Genomic DNA, 22,216 nt, shown 5'->3' on the forward strand with positions numbered 1-22,216 from the left:
GGTTATGATAAAGATATTTTTTATAAGAGTTTCTTATAAAAGCTATTCAAAAAGTCAAAATTCTCAGGGGACACCTAAGTTTTAGAGAAAATTTAAATACGGGGAATGCAGATTTTATTTTCAGATTTTGCTATTTGATTCATAAACACTGTATCCATTGTCAAAAACTAAGAGCTAAAAAGCCATGCAAGCAGCATATATTTTAGTTTTGTGAATGGAGAGCACAAGAGTATTCTTCTTCTGCAACAGAAAAACACTTATTTGGCCTCATTCATTATACTAAACCATGGTTTATTAAAATAAATTCAAACCATGACTTAGTGTGATGTAAAAATCCTGACCAGAAGCGTAATTACGGTTTGTTCAGTGTTTTGAAACCATGGTTTGTTTTGGGTTCACCAAACATTGGCCTGATGTGAACCCAACATCCTTCTTTAACCACAGTTTGTTTGCCCACCCAACTCTAGAAAAACTACAACAGCATGGGGCAAGAGCAGCTGGAAAACAAATAAAACTTTGGAAAACAATCCATGATTCATTCGATTGTCTGTGGGTTTAGCATTATGTACAAGCCAGACCTATATTTGCATAGCACCAGAAAGGTAATGAAAGCCTAAATAAGATATACATATACATACAAACATATACATACGAAATTCTATTGACAATAGCATCTTCATCCTCTTGCTCATCTGAAAAATAATGCATATTTGTATTACATTTTATTTCCAAGAGAATTGTTGCCTGCTTTTTACTTCTTTTCCAACATTTATATATATAAAAAAAGTTAAAGTGGTCAAAATGCACGGATTACAAATCAGTGAACCCTTGTTTAGACTGCCCTAGTCTTTGCCTTAAAGACAGATGCCTACACAGCAAGATAGCCCAATCTTTGTGCTGTCATAGTACAATGCTCCTATATACAAGCTTTTTTCCACCACTAATCTCAAATTCAGCATTTGAGTCTGCATCACAGTTTACAAAACCTATTGTTCTTGACTGACTGCCTTTGGACAGTCAATGAGGCAGCAAATGAGGAAGTTTTTAACTTTTACATAGGCAAGAGACACATCTTGGTGGCAAAATGCACAATCCATGTTATCCAGTGCATAAACAAAACAAACATCTCTCCCTTCACCCTCAAATGAGACCCAGAAATGTCAACAGAGGAAGCACAAGTGACTTAAGTTTCCTCCCTTGCTTGGTTTGGTAGAATGTCCTAAGGCCATCTTATGCTTATTTTATTTGCAAACACTTATATACCACCAATATTAAGAAAAAAATATATCATGGCACTGCAAAGCATAACATAAACAATAAAATTCCATTAATAAATTCCAATAATAAAGAAAAGTGAAATCTCAAAGCACTTTGAAACCATAGGTAAAAAGTTTATTTGTAGATGGGAGTACACATAATTTGGGGGGAAATTAGAATACAGTCGTACCTCGGCTCCCAAACGCTTTGGGAGTCGAACATTCCAGCTCCCGAAAGATCGAAAACCAGAAGTGAGTGTTCTGGTTTTCAAACGTTCTTTTGGAAGCAGAATGTCCAACAGGGCTTCCAATTGGCTGCAGGAGCCGGACTTTGGAAGGCAAACTGACTTCCGGAACGGATTCTGTTCAACTTTCGAGGTATGACTGTATGTACAATGCTTAATTTGTTATCACACTTTCTTTACTTCTTAGCACTTTGGCTCTACTTTAACAATGTTAAAGAAAATGGAAAATGGAAATTGTGCTTCCTCTGTGTTCTACCATGAATTTATATTTACAGATTGGACTAGCAGACATTCTCTGAATAGAATGACTCCCCCCCTCTGGCCTTGATAGGCAGGGTCTTCAAGATTGTTGCCACCTCTTCCAGGGGGAGCATTTGTCCTGCCCTCCAGACCTAACTGGCAGAAAAGAAACAACCCCTCGACCCCAAAATAAAACAACTCAGGGTAGATAGGAAATGAGAAACAGATTGAAAAGAGGTTTAATTTGAAAATTTCCAACTGTAAGGTGCAAGACAATATGAAACCGTATTAGTTATTAGGATTTGTATTAAGAAATTTGATATATATGATTTGACAAATCAGTGCAAAATTTCGTGTTTAAAGAGAAAAAAGGAAAAAATACAGTTTTGGAATTTTGAAACTTTAGAAAGCTCCATTAAAATATTGTCAGAAAAGAAATGAAAATGTAATCAAAATATTATGCAAGTTTTTTTTAATCAAACTGCATATTTTTTATCATGCTTCATATTTGTACTTTATAAAAGTACTGTATTTCATAAATGTTTAAATAAAAAAGAGAAATGTCAAAGTTTAAAGGAATTCATTTTCATAAAGCTACATTTATAAATATACAGTGGTACCTCGGGTTAAGTACTTAATTCATTCCGGAGGTCCATTCTTAACCTGAAACTGTTCTTAACCTGAAGCACAACTTTAGCTAATGGGGTCTCCTGCTGCCGCCGTGCCACCAGAGCACGATTTCTGTTCTCATCCTGAAGCAAAGTTCTTAACCTGAGGCACTATTTCTGGGTTAGCGGAGTGTGTAACCTGAAGCATATGTAACCTGAAGCATATGTAACCTGAGGTACCACTGTACACAATGTTAGAGATGAAAGTGAAGAAAAATGTCAAGATGGCTTGATGGTGCAAGCCACCAGAAGCTTACCCTTACCCAAGTATAACTTAGTTTTTGACGGATAAGAAATGACCAACCAGGTGCCTGTGGGAAGTCTGCAAGCTGGACATGAGCGCAACAGCCTTCTGCCCACCTGCAATTCCAAGCAACTGATAGTAGGTGGAATAATGCCTCTGACAGTGGAAGCAGAACATAGCCATCATGGCCAGTAGCCTTGGATAGCCTTGCCGTCAATTAATTTGTCTGAGTACACATAAATTTGGATGTTAAGTTTATTTATGTTTTATTAATTTTTCGATTTGCAAATTTAACAAGGAATTTGAGGGAAATATCATGAAAAGATGGGGAATAAAGTAAAGAAGAAGAAAAACAGGAAAAATAGTACTAACAGTAATAGTAAACCATAACATATTGGATACACTGACCATCAATACGTGGATCTTACATTAAAATACAAGTTAATATAAGCCATCCCGTTAAACTTTAATCTCAAACCCTTAAATAGCATATCATTTACTGACATAGTAATGATAAACTAAATTAGCAATCCTGAACCCATATTTATTTAGACTGCAACCATACTGCTATTTGTACCACTAGGATCCCTGTCATGCAACTGTTAATAAGATTGCATGTGGACTCATTGTTAAAACCCTGTTTATGGAAGACAATCTTACTCGGCTACAAGTGATCGCCAAAGAAGAAGAAGAAGATTGCCACCATGCAGTCTGTAGACATTTGGTAGCTAGGTGGCAGCATGGCACAGGCAATTAGCTTTCTTTCTGGCCATTGGTGCTTTCCAAGACTGTTAACACACATCTGCCTGGGCAGGTTTTGCCCCACTAGGTTATTGTCCCATTTTACATATGGCGCTGTTACATTACTTACTTATATTGTTGATTCTTTTTTAGATTGTATGTATAATTTAGTACTTATTTGTTCTTATATGTATTAACAGTTTAGTACTGGAATTTTACATGGTAAACCACTTGGAGATTTTTTTATCAGAAGCAATATATAAATTATTTAAATAAATAAACTTCACCTTCTATTAACCAACTTGCAAAATTATAAATGAAGAAAACAGGCACAAGTTAAGAGCTAAAGTCCTAACAAGTTGGGAAACTCACACTGCAAGAAATAAAGGTTGGGCAAATACAACAAAGAGATAATGTAAAATAGCACGGCTCTCTGGTCAAACACAAACTTTCCCCTCATCACCCAAAACACCTTTTTGGCGCTGTGCCCCAATATCATCAAGAGCATCTCATCTATTTCCCATTATGATTGCAGTCTACATATGACTATAAAAACAGTTACCTCCTTTCCTCTTGTATCTTCTGATAATGAAGTAGGAAACAATATAGAGAATAGCAAACAGAAGAAAACAGATCTGAAAAAGAAAGTTACAGAGTGAAGAGATTCACATCATATAACAAGCAGCAATTTAGTTTTCAAAAATACTAAAGTGACACAACCTATAATAAATAGAAAGAAAACATTATACCAACAGTATAATTACTAATATGCAATGCTTATGTTATTTTGGCTATTTTTGTAGCTTTTCCAAAGTACTAATTTTACTGCTGCAAGGGCCACACATAAGAAAATTCACCACTATATCTTCTTAACTAGTCAAGATATATTAAAAAGGCCAGATTGCAAAGGAATTAATCCATCATTTTTCAGGAACAATGTGTATTAATACGCAAGATGACTGCCAGTCTTATTGTCTAGTGAGCATGCCAGAAAGCTTCTGTTTTGCTTGCACAACACATTTGAAGATATAATCTGGCAACTGACCCAGAACACCAGTAGGATGCAATGATGGCACTCCAGCACTCCTGCAACACACAAAGTCTGCTAATTCATTGCACAAGTCTAGGTATTTTTTTACTGGATCACGCTTGTGAGAAAATAAACTATGCATTAAAATGGCGTTGAACTTTATACTAATCATTTGTATTTCTTTCAACCACTGACATGTAGACAACTACTGTACCCAGAATATAATACAGGAAAACAAAGCCAGATATGTTAGAAATAAAGTAGGAACAAAATGAATGGTAAGTTAATTGAAGGTTTTAAACCATTACACTTCCTGTAGTAGCCCCACAATCTTACACTAAAAAACCCAACTATTCAAATACATAATTTATGGGATGCCAATCCCCAATTCAACCGATAATTGACTAAGGCTTGCAATCCTATGTACACTTACCTACCAGCAAGCAAAGACTCCAGAATGTGGGGCTGCGCAAAACATCTCATGTCAAAGGACAAAGTATAAAGTTTGCAATCTGTGCTACATGGGAAACAACGACTACTGTATGTCTTCCTTCTTACAATGACTGGCAGCTGAACAGAGTGATCAGTGGAAATCAGTGGCAATGTATCTTTCTAACCTGATTTCTTCTTTTATAATCCTGTCAGACCTTGAACTTTTTCATTAAAAAAAATCTAACAATCATGATCCCAGCCTCAGACAGCAGGGTCAACAATGAGGAATGATGGGAGTTGTAGCTCACAGAACCTGAAGGGTATGAGATGGCTGCTCCTGGAATCAAGTGTCTAGAAAGAAAGAATGGCTGCAGTGGTTGAATAGGAATATTCTACGCTGCAACATTCTGTTGCAGGTCCCACTTGACTCTTACCATTATTGAAACATTGCGATACAAAATGTGATGAAAAATGCAACATGAAATTTAGTATTTCCTCTAATAATGAGAGTCTGTGCAATGTAATGTTGCCCATGGATAGCAAATGGCCAAAGGATTGCACTCCTCACATACACAAATTTTACTATTAATCATGTTTAGTAGTCAGTATGCTGGTTTAGGAATAACACCAAACCATGGTTTGGCATTACATATATCAGAAGAGTAATAATAATACTAAAAGTACAAAGGCACAACTGTGCCTTAAATGTCTGAGTAGAAAAACAGAAAAGAGATTAATAAAACAACAAAAATAACTTCATAAAAATATTCTTTAACTTTAAAGTCAAGTTTCACATTAAATACTGACTGAAAGGCATCATGTACTTTGAAGAAGAACGAACTCAGGACGAAAGGGAGAAATGAGCTAAGAGGAAGGCACGTTTGGCAAATCCTCGCCATGATCAACTCCTACCTGGATCCAGAACTGGTCTCCACAGTTGCCTGTTAAGACCATATTCATGGACACACTGTTAAGACCATATTCATGGAAGACAATCTTACTCAGCTATGAGTGATCGCCAAAGAAGAAGATTGACTGTATATTTGGATGTAAGTAGAATATTCCCTTCCCCCCATGCATACGTCAGGACTTAATCTGAGCCGGATTGTACCTGAACAGTATATTAATTTGCAGTTTCTTTGGACTCTGGCTTTATTCACTGTGCTTTCACTCAAATTAGCTATCTCTAAATGCCAATAACCAGTTATATCAAATGACTGGACAGATCAGCACTCTCCAGGCCAGCGCTTGTCAGCATATAGTACCCCATTCCTGGTTCAGCTCATCTTACCCAGCACTTGTCATTAAAACCCTGCAGAGTGCTTCTATTATCCTTCATTCTCAGGGTTTCAGGAAGGAGATAATGAAAAAACTAGAGGGTTGTTTATGCAGAGACTATTTTAAAATACATTATCTACAATTAATTGGCTAACACTTACGTTCTCATGCAAAAACACTTATGGATTAAAAATGGCTTGCTTTGCCAAGTTCAATTTGACTGGAAGCAGGGTCATATTTAATTCTGAAACAGTACTTCCAACCCACAGCGAGAGATCTATTATTCCAAATTAAATCAGTATGATTTAAAGCCAGAATAAAGGTAGTTCACATTTTTGCAGAGAACACCTAACGGCATGCAGGGATTTGCACATGCAATCAATTTCTGACTTCCAACTGCAGCTGCTCATAATTTCATCATAGTAATCTTCAAAGTGTATTTTTAGGATAGAGTAGGAAATGGGTCTATAAACAATTTGTCAGGTGATGCTATAGAGGATAATCAAAAGTATATCCTTTCCTCACCTCTTCCTCATGCTAAACCTCATCCAGTGTTCTACAACTAACCAACATGGTTGGCACCCATGTGTCGCGAGAGACAATGGAAGAGTGCGCCTTCGGGGATGAAGTCAAACCATTGGAGGGTCACAGCATCTGCTGTGGCTGTAGAAACCGATACAGAAGGGACATGTTTTGTTACAGCAGGGGCAGATGAAGGCACTAGGAACTAGAGTGGTTAGATAAATCGTCTAGAATGAAACATTATACATAAGAGATGGCAGCTGCCAGCATAGCCTACAGATAGTTAATTTCACTTGCACAGTATCTTTCTGTTGTTTGGCTAGTGGTTGAGACTCCAACAACCAAACTACAAAATGATACAAGTGAAATTAACTGTCAGTAGGATACACTAGCAGCTGCCATGTCTTTTTACATACAATGTTTCATTCTAGTGATTTAACCACTCTCAGTTCCTAGAAGTTTACATACCATATATTCTGTAATAGGGCCAAGAAAGGTTGGCAATATTATTATCACATTCCAAGCATATTGTGTCCAAGGACCAACATTTCTCATGGCTAGAGCTTGCAAAAGTAACTGAATTTAAGCTCTAGAACTTCTTAGGGATCAGATGCTGTACTTAAAAGGTTGGGTTTTTTTTTAAAGGCCTAAAATCTGGGGCAGGGGAAGATTATACAGCCCTAAATCATTCCTTAGATTTCCCCCCAACCCCAACTCAAGAGATGGTTCTACAATAGCAAAATACTACATACAAAAAAAAAAAAAAGGTCAAATGATGCAGGTCTGACAAGAAGCCATAATAACTCATAGCAAGCAAATAAACACCCAAAAAGTGAGGGGCAGTCCACATTAATGCCCTGAAGTATATTAACTCTTGGACGCAGGTGGCGATCGAAAGGTCGGCGGTTCGAATCCCTGCGGCGGGGTGCGCTCCCGCTGCTCGGTCCCAGCGCCTGCCAACCTAGCAGTTCGAAAGCACCTCCGGGTGCAAGTAGATAAATAGGGACCGCTTACCAGCGGGAAGGTAAACGGCGTTTCCGTGTGCGGCTCTGGCTCGCCAGAGCAGCGATGTCACGCTGGCCACGTGACCCGGAAGTGTCTCCGGACAGCGCTGGCCCCTGGCCTCTTGAGTGAGATGGGCGCACAACCCCAGAGTCTGTCAAGACTGGCCCGTATGGGCAGGGGTACCTTTACCTTTACCTTTATATTAACTCTTGAATAAAAGCAGCAGGAAATATAACCATTTGTGCACCATCTTCAAATTGCTGATACAGAACTGCATGTAAACCTGGAAAGGCCATAGTGGAGCTTTTTTCAATCTTGGGTCCCTAGGTGTTGTTGAACTACAATTCCCATCACTCCTTGCCAGCATGGTCAGTGGTCAGGGATAATGGAAGTTTATCCAAAAATGCTGAATGTGTATGAAGATAGATGACTGCATGAGGTAGAAACCAGGATGAAGGGGGCAGAAGCTGAAACAGGTGCTTGAAAAAGCACAGCCATAATTGCAAATATAACCATGGATCCCTCACAATAAGTTTTTATTATTCCCAATATTTAATAATTCCCAATATTTTCCAAGCTTAGTGATAGAGAATCTGGTTATCCTGTAGGTTATCTTAGGACTCATGATACGACACAAATGCATGGAATCAACAGCAATGCCTTCCTTAAACTATTTTCTCAGTGGTATTACTGTTGAGTCTGCAAAGTAAACCACATTAAAAGGTTTAGAACAATTTAGAACAGTTTCCCAAATTGAAAGCAGTGGATATAATTACAATTAGCAATCTTTCTTCTATACAGCAGGTGGCAACAGACTGATTCTAATGCAAGAGTATTCCCATAAGGAAATGCTTGTGTCCTTCAGGGCCATTTGACAACTAAACAAAGTACTAATAGCTACATGCAGATCCATCTCAAGCATCATAAATAAAGATATGCCACTCACAGACTTCTGCAAAGAATATCAAATCAAAATTTCCTTTTTATTTGCATTCCTTGGTGCCTCAGAAATGCTTTAAAAAAGAATGGAAATGGGAGTGGGGGCCAGGGAAAAAACAATGCTATCCAGGGTTGTAAAGACTGCAGAGAGAATAATTGGGTGCACTCTTCCCAGCTTAGATCAAATCTATGCTGCCAGGTGCCATAAGAAAGCAGCAGAGATAGTGCAGGATAGTACGCACCCCGGAAATGATCTCTTTCAGCTTCTGCCTTCTGGAAGAAGGTATAGGGTGATAAAGGCCAGGACTAGCCACCTGAGAAACAGTTTCTACACAAATGCAATTCTGGTTCTAAACGCAGCATAAGGGGTCTCTATAGTATAGTGTATTTTAAAATGGGGTTTCAGAGTTTTTAGGGGTTTTTTAATGTTTTATGTAGTTTTTATGTAGTTTTATATAGTTTTTATGTAGTTTTATGTAGTTTTTCAATTTTACTTGTTCTGCATGGGACAATGACAATAAAGATATTGTATATCGTATATATATATATATCGTATAATATTGTCAGTTGCCTTTGCTCATGAACTGCTTTGATTACAATTAAAGAGGTGAACAGAGCATCAACAATTTATTCCATATGACAATAGCTATCCATCTTCCTTAGGAAAATGGTGAGTCTGGAAGACCTTAAGAATGATGGTATCATTCAAGAATTTCTCAGTCCAACCCATATGTAGTATAACAACAATGACGGCCTATCATATAGGGTTGTCATAAGGATTACTGAGGAGGATATTGACAAGCTGAAATGTGTGCAGAGGAGGGCAATAAAGTTGGTCAAGGGTCTGGAAACCAAGCCTTATGAGGAATGGTTGAAGGAGTTGGATATGTTTAGCTTGGAAAAGAAGAGACTGAGAGGAGATATGATAGCCATCTTCAAACACCTAAAGGGCTGTCACATGGAAGATAGAGCATTCTTGTTTTCTCCTGCTCTGAAGGCTAGGACCCAAACCAATGTATTCAAGTTACAAGAAAGAAGATTCCGACTAAACATCAGGAAGAACTTTCTGACAGTAAGAGCTGTTCAAAAGTGGAACCGGCTCCCATGAGAGGCAGTGGACTCTCCTTCCTTGCAAGTTTTTAAGGTTGGATGAATCTAGTTGAGATTCTTGCACTGCATGAGGTTGGACTCGATAACCCCTGAGATCCCTTCCAACTATGATTCTATGAAATGTAGCTTCTGAGTGTGGAAGCATTCTTTACCTCAATTTTCAATGCCTGGAAGCCAAAGTTTACTTGGCATAACAACATAAAGAACTCAAGTTTGTTAACCCTGCTAGATCATCCACCCATAGCAATGTCCTCAGAAAACCCAGGTCCATCAAACTGATCTCCGAAATTCTTGCCATTGTAGAGGAAGGAACAAGAGGCTAGACCATATCAATCTCACTGCTTCAGAAAAGAACGTTGGAAGGACTGTACTTTCCATACTCTCAAGCCTTAGCTTATTATTATTGGTTTTAAAAATGAAGTTCCCAATTAAAACAGGAGGGCAGTATGATAAAGCCACAACAATATCAAGTTCTCTTCTGCTGCTTTTTGGAACACACCTTTAACAAGGGTAAGGAACCTCTTGCCAATGGGCCAAATTTGGGGTACCCTAGTTCCTAATTTGATCCACAAGGCCTGTTTCCCCAAAACATGCCCATCTGCCCCACACCTGACATCTTATGTGATGTCAAGTGTGGGGCACCTAATGGTGTGTCTGAATCATCTGTACAACAGATTTCCCTTGCAAAGCCCCTTGCACTGGTGTTCCCAGACACCTGACAACCAGTTAGCTGTCAGACATTTGGGAAGCACTGCAGAAGGGACAACCCACCTGTCCAGTCAGGAATGAGGATGGAGAAAGATCTGGTCAGTTGGGTCAAAAGGTTCCTTGCCCATGCTAGAAGGTAAAAATAAGGTGTAGGTTCTTCTCCTACATTGACTGTTCTAGACATAGGCATGTAGAAGAAAATTTGAAAATAAAGAAGTTGTTGGCACATGTTAATATGTTTTTAGCTTAAGTTGATCTTATTTATATTTTGAATTGTTTGAAATATATGTTTGAAACTTTTGAGAACTTAATGTGTTTTATTGTTTGTAAACCACTTAGAGATTCTATTTATAATCAAGCAGTATATAAATTTTGTTAAATAAAATAAATAAAATTCCAAGGTGGCACTTTTACAATAAACTATATAAATAAAACTCAATATATCAAATTATTCATGATATTCTTTAGTATAGAACTACATCCACACACCTGCATATTCATGGAAGCTAAGAGTTATAACTCATAAAAATTTATCCCAATGTATTGATTTTTCATACTTTTGATATGACAGATTTATAATACTCTACAAAAGCATTAAATTAGAACCAGTACTTTCATCCCCTTAGAATAAATAAGAAACTAGCATTAAGTTTTTATGAACAAAATATAAGCACAAACAGAAGGATGTGGAGTCACTAAAAATGTATAATTCTGTTTACAGCAGAATATTACTCCCTAACACAACTGGAGAAAAGCAAAAATCAACAACCAACAATCAAAAACCAAGCAGATCACTCCCTCTTCTCATAGGCTAATGTGACCGGAGAGCAATCCTGCTTACTGCTGGGTTCCTGCTTAATGCTTCAAAGGCTCCCAACAACCAGCTAGCTGTCAAGCACTTTGGCAGCTGTTCAAAGCAGGCTTTGATCAAGCCCAATTTTTATCAGTATGATGTCAGGTCAGGTACAGGGCAGGTGAATGTGACTTGCCCAAAATGGACTCAGGGGCCAAATGGGGAAGCCTGGTGGGCCAACACTGACCTGAAGGCTGGAGGTTCCTCGCCCCTGATTTAAAGCATTCGGATTTGGTCCATGACATGCAAGTTCATATGCCCACTCAGCCATAAGTTGCACTGGTGACATTAGGACAAAGGCTTGCCTGGCACCTTTGTTGCATATCATTAGGCACCAGGCAAAAACATTCCTCTTCTCCCAGGCCTTTGGCCACGTAAACAATCTATGGCCTTTTAAACTGGGAGGTGTGTTGTTTCTATTTGTTACTATGATACTTATTTCATTTTTTATGGTAAAGCACCATGTGATTCTCAGAAGAAGGGTGGTATAGAAATTTAATTCATTCAGTGGTTTTCAACCAGTGTGCCATGGCACCCTGGGGTGCCTTGAATGATGGTCAGGGCTGCCACAAGCAACACTGGCCTCTGTCCCTCTTTCCTTCCCTCCCTCCTCTGATGCCCTCTCATATCTCTGCCTACCCTGAGCTTGCACAGCTGTTTATTGCAGCAGCCCTGGCTATAAGCTCTGAAAAGGAATGGTGCCTGAAGGAGGCAGCTCTCTTTAGGCTAGGGTGAGGGCAGCTCAGAGACCAGAGAGAGCAGCAGCAGCTGCCTGGAGGACTCCCAAGGAGAAGAGAGGGGCATCAGGAGGCTGAGGGAACACTGCACAAGGGAGGGTGTTTGAAAAAGGGTGAGAGGTTGCCAGCTCTGCAGGCAAGGGGTGACATAACTGTACACCTGAGCCCCACAGATCAAACCATTTTACCAAATATTTGCAAAAATATTTGCGAAAAAGAATGAATGCTGAAAAACTTGACGTTTCCCAAAGACCGCAGAACAAGTTTATTAGCTGGGCAGGCATCTGGATTCTGGGGAACCATTCAAATTCTTGCCCGGCCAACAGAATTCCCACATCCAACCTCAAAACTTTAGGACTGTATTACAATGCCACATTCACTGACAATACTGAACAATAATTTTAAATAATCAAATTTCAACAAACCATGGATTAGTCTATGAAGCCTCCTCATTTGGGCAAGGCATGCCCATATGCCCAATATCTGACATCAAACGTGACACAGTTTCAGTGTGAGCTGTTTAAAAGTCCTTTTGCAAACAGCCCACACCACTCTTTGAAGTCCCAACAAGTGGGGCTACAAAGTGCATCACCTGCTGTTATAGTGATTATAGTAACCCCACCTGCCTGCCAAATTTGGCCCAGCAGAAATGGGGAGGTAAAGACCTGGTCCACCAGGATTTGCTCAACTTCCAACTACCAAAATCCAAAATAAATGTGGATTTATAAGTGTGTGAAATAGGCATTTATAAGGGTGTGAAACAGGCACTGCAATACTAACATGCCTGCTGCTGTGGCTTCAAGTAATCAGAGGGAAAATGTAACAATGATGACCGAATAGTTCAAACCCACTCTGGTCAACATTCACACAGAAAGAGAATACATTTCACCTTGAACTCAGCTGAATAAATTTCTATCCATTTTTAGCTTCTCAGGAAAACAACTGTCTGTGATGCAAGTCCTACAGGTCAAATAAAGGACCAATTGTACTGTTCTTTAGAAGACTCTCAGCAACATGCCAGGTAGGCCAATTAATCAAGAGTTATAGTGAGAAGAGAAAAAGCCTTCAATCCTAACATTATCATGTTCTTGTAACATTAACACATTCACGTTAATACTTGGCTTCCATTCATGGTTTGTCTGGAAAGAAAACAAATCTGTGAGCCCAGGTTCACACTTCACAACAAGCCAGGTTCTGTATTGGTTTGGGCATGTTTCCTCTCCCACATTGGCACAGTAAAGAGCAGAGCAGGAGAAGAGCACTTGTGCACATTAATTTATTTTAAACTATGGTCTAACAGTAGGAACAAACCCAGCCAAAGAAAAAATAGCATCTCCAAGGAGACATTGAAAAATTACTTAAGAGACAGATATTGATTGGTAGTTTGTGTGGAAAAACTAAGAACAAATGGCAGCAGCCAAATCACAAATAAATGTGATTGAGTACCCACATTTTCCCTTAATTTTTAGAAGCTACATACAACACTGGATCCAATCTAACTGTAAGCACACAACCTGATAGCTCAGTCAGTACAGTATAAGACTCTTAATTTCAGGGTTGTGGGTTTGAGCCATGCATTGGGCAAAATATTCTTGCATTGCAGGGGTTTGGACTAGATGACCCTTGAGGTCAATTCCAACTCTACAATTCTGTGATTCTATTATCAGAAAATCATAGCTACCTCCAGCAGAGAAATGGGAGTGAGTAGGAGCAAGTGAAACCAAGTCCATGCCCCCCCTCCTTCATCTCTTGGAACACTTATCAATGCGACTGTTGACTTTTCTACTGCAGTTACTGTATCTGGAATGAAGGAGGGGTCATAAATACAACACTTCACCTGTGAACAGGACAAAATTCATATTCATGGAAGAGGGATTTCTCTCTTCCCCCTACCTTCTGCAGTACCCAATAACCTTCTCCTGGGTTTGGAGACCCTTGGGAATGGTGTACAATATTGTGCACATGGCTGCAGATAGAGGGGGGGAGTTGGCTGATATCTCCCCCTTATGTGAATAGAGGAGCAACTTAGGAGCCAAGTTAATGTTCTTCATCCATATAAATTTGCTCTCTAATTAGATTAGGAAACTAAAAACTGCCATACATAATTAGTTCTTAGACAAAAGTAGTCACTCCCACCATAGGAGACAAAGGAACTCTGGGAAGGGATTGAGAGAAACCATGAATTAACAACCATAAATTACCTCTATGCAACATATTCTATTTAACACACCTACATGGAAAAAATACCCAGAGGATCTAATTTATACCAGGGAATTTCACTCAATACAGCAGAATGAATGCCATTTACTTAGACAGTAAACAAGCACTGAGGATGAAAAAACTGTATTTAATAATTGTTTCAATTATTTTCCAGATTTTCCAGAAAACTAATTAAGGATTTATATTTAAGATTTCCATGAAACAATAGCACCATGAGTAGTCCTTTAAACTTTTTCACGAAAACCCTAAATTCTACACACTAATCGTCAAAACTATAAATTTAATATCATTCACATTTGTTCAACTGGGTTCTCCTTAGAACTGTTGCCATGGTCTGGGAGCTTCTGGAGGGATATACAGTGGTACCTCGGGTTACATTCACTTCAGGTTACATACGCTTCGGGTTATAAACTCTGCTAACCCAGAAATAGTACCTCGGGTTAAGAACTTTGCTTCAGGATGAGAACAGAAATCGTGATCCGATGGCGCGGCGGCAGCAGGAGGCCCCATTAGCTAAAGTGGTGCTTCAGGTTAAGAACAGTTTCAGGTTAAGAACGGACCTCCAGAACGAATTAAGTACTTAACCCGAGGTACCACTGTATATGCATTTAGCACTGAGGGGGTCATAGGAGTCTGGTGCAAGGCAACCAGAAAAGTTATATCTTTTGATCACTGGCCATCAATCAACATGTTAAAACTGAAGCAATAAAGCTGCTGGCACATTTGTAAAGCTAAGCAGGGTCTGATATGGTTTCAATTGGATGGGGATTGCAAATTGAGATTCCTGCATTGCAGGGGTGGACTAGATGACCCTCAGGATCCCTTCCAACTCTACAATTCTATAACTCTTTTCTTTTCATTGAGTTGTGATCTCCATGAATCAGTCAACAAACTTTCTAAACTGCAAGTCATCTGATTTCTGGAAAATGTATTGTGCATTATTTATAAACATGTAGCCTTTAAAAATGCTAAGTTGGCATATTTGGTGCATCTCAACCATCATTTACCCTGAATGCTATCACTTCAAAGACTGGAAAGGATGTTATAAAAATAAATTCCACACTGGAGTTTTATAATTCAATAGGAAGGAAGTAGTATTGGAAGACACAAGAGCTACCCACGCTGGAGGAATGGCAGGCGAAAGTGATTGACTTTATGGGATTGGCAGAAATGACCGGCAGAATCCGTGACCAAGAGAAAGAGACTGTGGAAGAAGATTGGAAGAAATTTAAGATGTATCTTAAGAATTATTATAAAATTGAGGAGTGCTAAAATGCTGAGGGAAAAGAAGACGTAGAATTGCAGCGGAAAATTGTGTTTAACTTTAGGGTGGAATTGAAAAAGAGAATGAATTTACATTTAATTGGTTAAGAAGGGTTGCTGAATAATGGTTTAAAATTAAGGATGCAAAAAGGGAAAGGTATGGGGAAGTCCGGGAAAAGAGGGATATGGAAATAAGGTTAAGAAAATATGAGTTTTTGTGTTTGTTTTCATGTTGTTTTTGTTTATGTTGAAAAATTTGGAAATTAATAAAAATTTTATTTAAAAAAAAAAAAAAGGAAGTGAAGGCACCCATGGTGCAATTTCACTTCCAGAAAGTCGATTTTCTCATATATTGCTAAGAAAATGTTACAATTTGTTTGATGTTTATCTGTATCTTGAGTCTGATTAATCTATTATTCAGAGTCTCAATGAAGCAAGGGACTAGGTGAGGCAAGCTATCTGAAGCTGAATCCAAACAAAGATGGCATGATGACATGGGTACAAGAAACTGACTACTGTATTATTCTTTGGTAATTTTGTTGTACGTTTGTGCTGTCTGAAGAGCAAAAGGATGGTATGACTGCCAAGTCCACTTTCACAAACTAAATTTGTAGCTATTCAAAATGCAAACTAGGTTCCTAGCACCAGGAGAATTGGACCAACAGTAAGAAGATGCTGATGAGAATTATGAAAAAAGCAGAAGGCTAACTTAAGGTATTAGTTATTATGCAACTTTTGCACAGCACAGAAGTGTTGCTGTGCTATGTGTGGGCTGCAATTTCTGAGAAGGGCTTAACATTCACTTTACTGAAAATATCAGCTTACAACTGAAGGGGGGAAAAGGTTTTATAAAAGACCAAAGCTGAAAATAACAAATCCTCAGAAATGAGAACAGACCCTCAGTTGTTCACACCTTGATCTAATAAAACAAGCAAAACCAGAAGGGTCACTATAATCAAAACCAACAAGCTAAACAATCTGGTCTGCTCCTACTCTGAAAGGCAGGATTCTCCATGCATTAAATGAACAATGTGTCCCAGGCCACAGGAACCAGCCTGATTCCGGGAATAGTGTAGTGTAAAAAAGCAATTAAGGAAGTATGCCAGGTTACAAAAAGCTTCCAAGAACACTAATTTTATCTAACCTGTTACAGTTTTTTCAATAAAAAATTAGAGGCCAAAACTGAAAACACAGTTTGGGGGAAGTATACCATAACATTCCTAGAGAAAGACTATATATTCTATTTCTGGTTAAGAACAGCATTTAACACAGGCTGAGCAACTATAATATCCATTACCAAAAGTATTGTGCAGAGGAGATGACGTAGTCCTGTGACACTGAGGTGTTAACCACATATTCCCTCATTCTGATGCATGCCATGCTCAGTCTGGAGAAAGTGTGAAAGACGTGTGTAAGGAAAGAAGGAACGCAACAAGCTACCCCATACTTGCCTATGGAATTTACAAAGCAACATGGTGGTTTTAAGTACTGTCTTTATCTAACATTATAATCAGCCGAAGGAGAGAGAAATGTAAAATATTACACTGGGGGGTATTGAATAATGGGATGGAGGGCAAGCCTTACAGCACAGCAATTTAAGGTGGCATCAGGCAATAAATAAGCAAGAGTACAATTTACTCACACATCCAACTTTTCAGTATTAAATTGGCACATCACTTCATGGGGAGACGTGCAGGTTCACTTTTGTATTTGCAGAAGTGGGAATATGTGATAGAACCAAAGTGGACAACTCCGAAGAGGCCATACAGACAGTTATATATCTCTGAATGTACCCAGCATGCAACTATGCAAAGCTGGGGAGGCGGACAACAGGTTGGGGAAGAATGCTGTGAGAATAGTATTTAGTATGATATGGGGAAAAGCAAAACATTAGTGGGTACAGAGTCACAAAGTACATAGCACTTACGAGGCAGTTGGCTAATACAGGACTGATGTGGAGAGGCTAGACAAATGATGTACTCTTGTACTTGACTGGCACAGGTTCAACAGTGTGTGTCAGCATTAGAAAAATTCGGCCATGAAATTCACTTGGCAACCTTAAACCCATTACCCTAACTTACTTCACAGGGTTGTTATGAAGTATAGTGGGGTGGGGGATCCATGCACTTTATGAGCTCCTTTGGGGGCAAAGTGAGGTACAACTTTTCCCCCCAAAAGATGATGGGAGTCAATTGCAAACAACATGACCTCTAGAGATTCATCTATAAATGTGGGGGAATCTTTTTCAGCATGAGGGCTATATTCCCCCATTGGCAACCTTATGGGAGTGGCATGCCAGTTTAGGTGGGACTAGACACAAAACTGGGTGGAACAATAGGCATGACCACACACAAAAAGTAGGGTGTTTCTTTATGCACATACATCTCTCCACGCTTTACTCTGGCAATTAAGAAACATTATCCCAGTTCAAGGACACATTCCAGTCAGTAAAAAGCTGATGAGGAGCATGACCTGTGGAAAGTCCCAATGGCCAAACAATGAGGCCTGGAGGGTCACATTTGCACCCGAGGCCTGAGGCTTCCCATCTGTTCTAAAAGATGGAAATACAGTGGTACCTCAGGTTAAGAACTTACTTCGTTCTGGAGGCCCGTTCGTAACCTGAAACTGTTCTTGACCTGAGGTACCACTTTAGCTAATGGGGGCTCCTGCTGCCGCCGCGCAGTTTCTGTTCTCATCCTGAAGCAAACTTCTTAACCCGAGGTACTATTTCTGGGTTAGCGGAGTCTGTAACCTGAAGTGTCTGTAACCCGAGGTACCACTGTATATGCAACAATCCTGCACACCTGCTCAGTACATGATATGCAAAAGTAGTAGATGGTATTTATAGAAGGGCTGTGGTGACACCATATACTTCCAGCCTTGGGTTAAGGTTTGGATTATGATCTGGAGCTAGGAAGCACTTTATATGCAAATCAGAATGGCATAAGCTTCTTTGTAGAATGTACTCCCACATTCAGCAAAGGAAGTAAAAGCAATGGATAGCTGGATACGTCAAAAACACATCACTTGTGCAAAAGGTGATGGACTGAACTTTGAATGCTTCGATTTTACTCAGAAATTAGTACCAATGAAACTAATGAAACCATTGAGAAGTTTTATTACAATCAAGCAGTATATAATTTACTTACGGGTACTGAGAATCAGAACTAGAGAGTACAGCTACAGTGTGTGTGGTACAGTCAATACAGCTGCCATACTTGGTATGGGCTGTGTTTGGGGAGGGTTATATGAGAATGAGGAAGACACACTCCTGCAGGAATATATGATACATACCACTTATATTGGCTGTAAAGGTTTTTTCTCTACCCTGTATACCCATACTGTGGGCAGTCATATGAGCATAAGCTTTTCCAAGTGAAAAGATCTTCATGAACTAAGTGTCAGTCAGTCAACACTTTATATGCTGAAATGAAAGGTCACTGCAAGAGCGTCGCATGAATCCATTTGACCCACATAACTTATGCCCAATAGAGAGCAAAAGTATCCCATGAACACATTTGACCCACATTACCTTGTTTGTTTATTATATTTCAGACATGTTTGTTTACGCATTTATTATATTTCTAAGCAGTTCTTCACCTGAAAGGGATCCCAGTGTTATATACAGCAAGTAATAAATACAGTAACACAATGCTGTTTTAAAGTCACAGACCATAAAACCAACTTACAGCAAGTAAGCAAATCCCAGAACTCTGTCTAGAGAGACATCCCAGACTCTTAAGAACAATGATGCTGCTAAAGGGTGGTAAAGTGCTATTTATTATTGTACCTTCTCTGCCTATGGTGGGAACAAAAGAATTATAGAACTTTTAATAATAATAATAATAATAGACACCCTGCTCAGGTGTAGAAACTCTTTAGGCCAATCCACCTTGGAGACAGAAACTATGACCACACACTTCCAAAGCTGCACAAAAGTGCAACACGGTTAATGGTCTCATTACATGTTTGCCTTCGCAACTACTGTCCTAAAGGTAAAGGTAAAGGTACCCCTGCCCGTACGGGCCAGTCTTGACAGACTCTGGGGTTGTGCGCCCATCTCACTTAAGAGGCCGGGGGCCAGCGCTGTCCGGAGACACTTCCGGGTCACGTGGCCAGCGTGACATCGCTGCTCTGGCCAGAGCCAGAGCCAGAGCCAGAGCCGCACACGGAAACGCCGTTTACCTTCCCGCTGGTAAGCGGTCCCTATTTATCTACTTGCACCCGGAGGTGCTTTCGAACTGCTAGGTTGGCAGGCGCTGGGACCGAGCAGCGGGAGCGCACCCCGCCGCAGGGATTCGAACCGCCGACCTTTCGATCGGCAAGCCCTAGGCGCTGAGGCTTTAACCCACAGCGCCACCTGCGTCCTACATAATGCTTAAAACCTGGCTTTAGTCCCTAAGCAGCGGCCGTAGGGGCAACACGCACACAAATACGGAAAAACGTGGAACAGTTTCTTTAAAGTGAAAGGCGAAGCGTGGCTTGCGGAAGGTAAGGGAGGAGGGTGCAACTTAACCACAAGGGAAGTCCTTTTTAAAAACAGCAGCAGCAGCAGCAGCAGCAGCAGCAGCAGCAGCAGCAGCGTCTACTAACTGCCCGGGCGCATAAAACGCAGGTGCAAAACACGCGAGCCCTCTCGGCGCCGCCGCTTGCGAAGCTAGAGCGCAGCGCCGTCTCCCCGCCCGCGGGGGCGGTGTAGGCGGGCCTTCGTGAGGGGGGGGGCAGAGCAAGCGAGATCCTGAAGGGGCGAATGGGGTCGACACGTTAGAACCGTGGGGGGCGGTTGCAGAGGAAGGGGGCGAGGGGGCCGTCGAGGGAGGCGGTGCCAGTAGCCCCGAAAGGGCCCTCGGTTCCCGGCGGCGGCGGCGGCGGCTACGCACCGTGTACTCCCGCACTTGGCTGTGGAAGTTCTGCTCGCGGATGGTCACCTCGTCCGCGTCCATCCTCTCATCGCCGCCTCGCAGCCCCCTCAGGCAATGGCGGCCGCCGCCCCAGCTCCTCCTGCTTCCAGGGCGACGGGCGGGGGACCATGGCAGGGGGCGGCGGCGGATGCCCCTGACACCTGGGGGGGGGGAGCGGGTGAGGGAAAGAGGGCGGAGGGGGCGGGAGTGAGGCGCGGGCACGACGCGACACTTAACGACGCGCGCCGCTGCCTCCTGGCTCCCTCGCCGCCGGGTCTGTCACACACCGTCCTGCGGCTGAGGGGGGCGGATCGGACAGCCTCTCTGAGGGGGTACCCCGCTCAAGGGTGACGCTGCGCCTGCGCGGACAAGGCGGGGGCCCGCCCGCGCGAAGGCGGGCAGGGGGCAGGGCCTCCGCGACCACAGCGCTCGAGGAGGGCGGGGCTTAAGCGGCGAGGGTGTGGCTACCGCCGCCTCTTCTGCGTTGCGAGGAGAGAGGCGCGAGCAAAAGCTGCGAAGAGCGCGCGCGCGCGCCTCTTGAGGGCGGAGCTTGCGAGAGGGAGTGGGCGAGGCTGTGGAGTTGTTGACTTAGGAAGAGACATTGGGAAGAGGTGGAGCCGAAGATGCAAAGTGAGGCGGGGCTTAGGCAAAGGTTTGCGGGGTTCGAAATAGGCGGAGCCAGTGTGGCTGTTTCACGAGGAGACGCAGGCTCCAATGTTATTAAGAACGGAGCAGCGCAGCAGGTGCATGCTTATTTCCAGTACGGGAAATTTATGTTTGTATGCAGGGCCGGCATACCCATGAGGCAAGGTTGCAGGGGGTTGGACTACATGACTCTTCGGGTCCCGTTCCAACTCTATAATTTTATGATTCTTAGGTGAGGCGATGGGGACGCAGGTGGCGCTGTGGGTAAAAGCCTCAGCGCCTAGGGCTTGCCGATCGAAAGGTCGGCGGTTCGAATCCCTGCGGCGGGGTGCGCTCCCGCTGCTCGGTCCCAGCGCCTGCCAACCTAGCAGTTCGAAAGCACCCCTGGGTGCAAGTAGATAAATAGGGACCGCTTACTAGCGGGAAGGTAAACGGCGTTTCCGTGTGCGGCTCTGGCTCTGGCTCTGGCTCTGGCCAGAGCAGCGATGTCACGCTGGCCACGTGACCCGGAAGTTTCTCCGGACAGCGCTGGCCCCCGGCCTCTTGAGTGAGATGGGCGCACCAACCCCAGAGTCTGGCAAGACTGGCCCGTACGGGCAGGGGTACCTTTACCTTTACCTAGGTGAGGCGATGGCCTCTAGTGGCAGGATCGACAGGTAGCACAAGATTCCCCCCCACCCGATGTTCTAGCTTTCCATGTACAGTGGTACCTCGGGTTACATATGCTTCAGGTTACAGACTCCGCTAACCCAGAAATGTTACATCGGGTTAAGAACTTTGCTTCAGGATGAGAACAGAAATTGTGCAGCGGCAGTAAAGGTAAAGGTAAAGGTACCCCTGCCCGTACGGGCCAGTCTTGACAGACTCTGGGGTTGTGCGCCCATCTCACTTAAGAGGCCAGGGGCCAGCGCTGTCCGGAGACACTTCCGGGTCACGTGGCCAGCGTGACATCGCTGCTCTGGCCAGAGCCAGAGCCGCACACGGAAACGCCGTTTACCTTCCCGCTGGTAAGCGGTCCCTATTTATCTACTTGCACCCGGAGGTGCTTTCGAACTGCTAGGTTGGCAGGCGCTGGGACCGAGCAGCGGGAGCGCACCCCGCCGCAGGGATTCGAACCGCCGACCTTTCGATCGGCAAGTCCTAGGCGCTGAGGCTTTAACCCACAGCGCCACCTGCGTC

The 22,216-nt window shown here is 42.0% G+C and overlaps 1 protein-coding gene across 1 annotated transcript in view; it reads right to left on the bottom strand.

Annotated features, from left to right (window-relative positions):
- The window catches only part of LMBR1 (limb development membrane protein 1), a 61,366-nt gene extending 40,588 nt beyond the window's left edge, over window positions 1-20,778 (bottom strand). The window contains exons 1-3 of the mRNA XM_079946927.1: window positions 20,372-20,778; window positions 3,957-4,029; window positions 653-692 (exon numbers count right to left, since the gene is read on the bottom strand). Of these exons, the coding sequence (XP_079803053.1) occupies window positions 653-692; window positions 3,957-4,029; window positions 20,372-20,434 (176 nt within the window). The 5' untranslated portion in view covers window positions 20,435-20,778. The remainder of the gene's footprint in view (window positions 1-652; window positions 693-3,956; window positions 4,030-20,371) is intronic.
- Between the last annotated feature and the right edge of the window lie 1,438 nt (window positions 20,779-22,216).

The sequence above is a fragment of the Podarcis cretensis genome (assembly GCF_951804945.1).
Source record: "Podarcis cretensis genome assembly, chromosome: 12".
Lineage (NCBI taxonomy): Eukaryota > Metazoa > Chordata > Lepidosauria > Squamata > Lacertidae > Podarcis > Podarcis cretensis.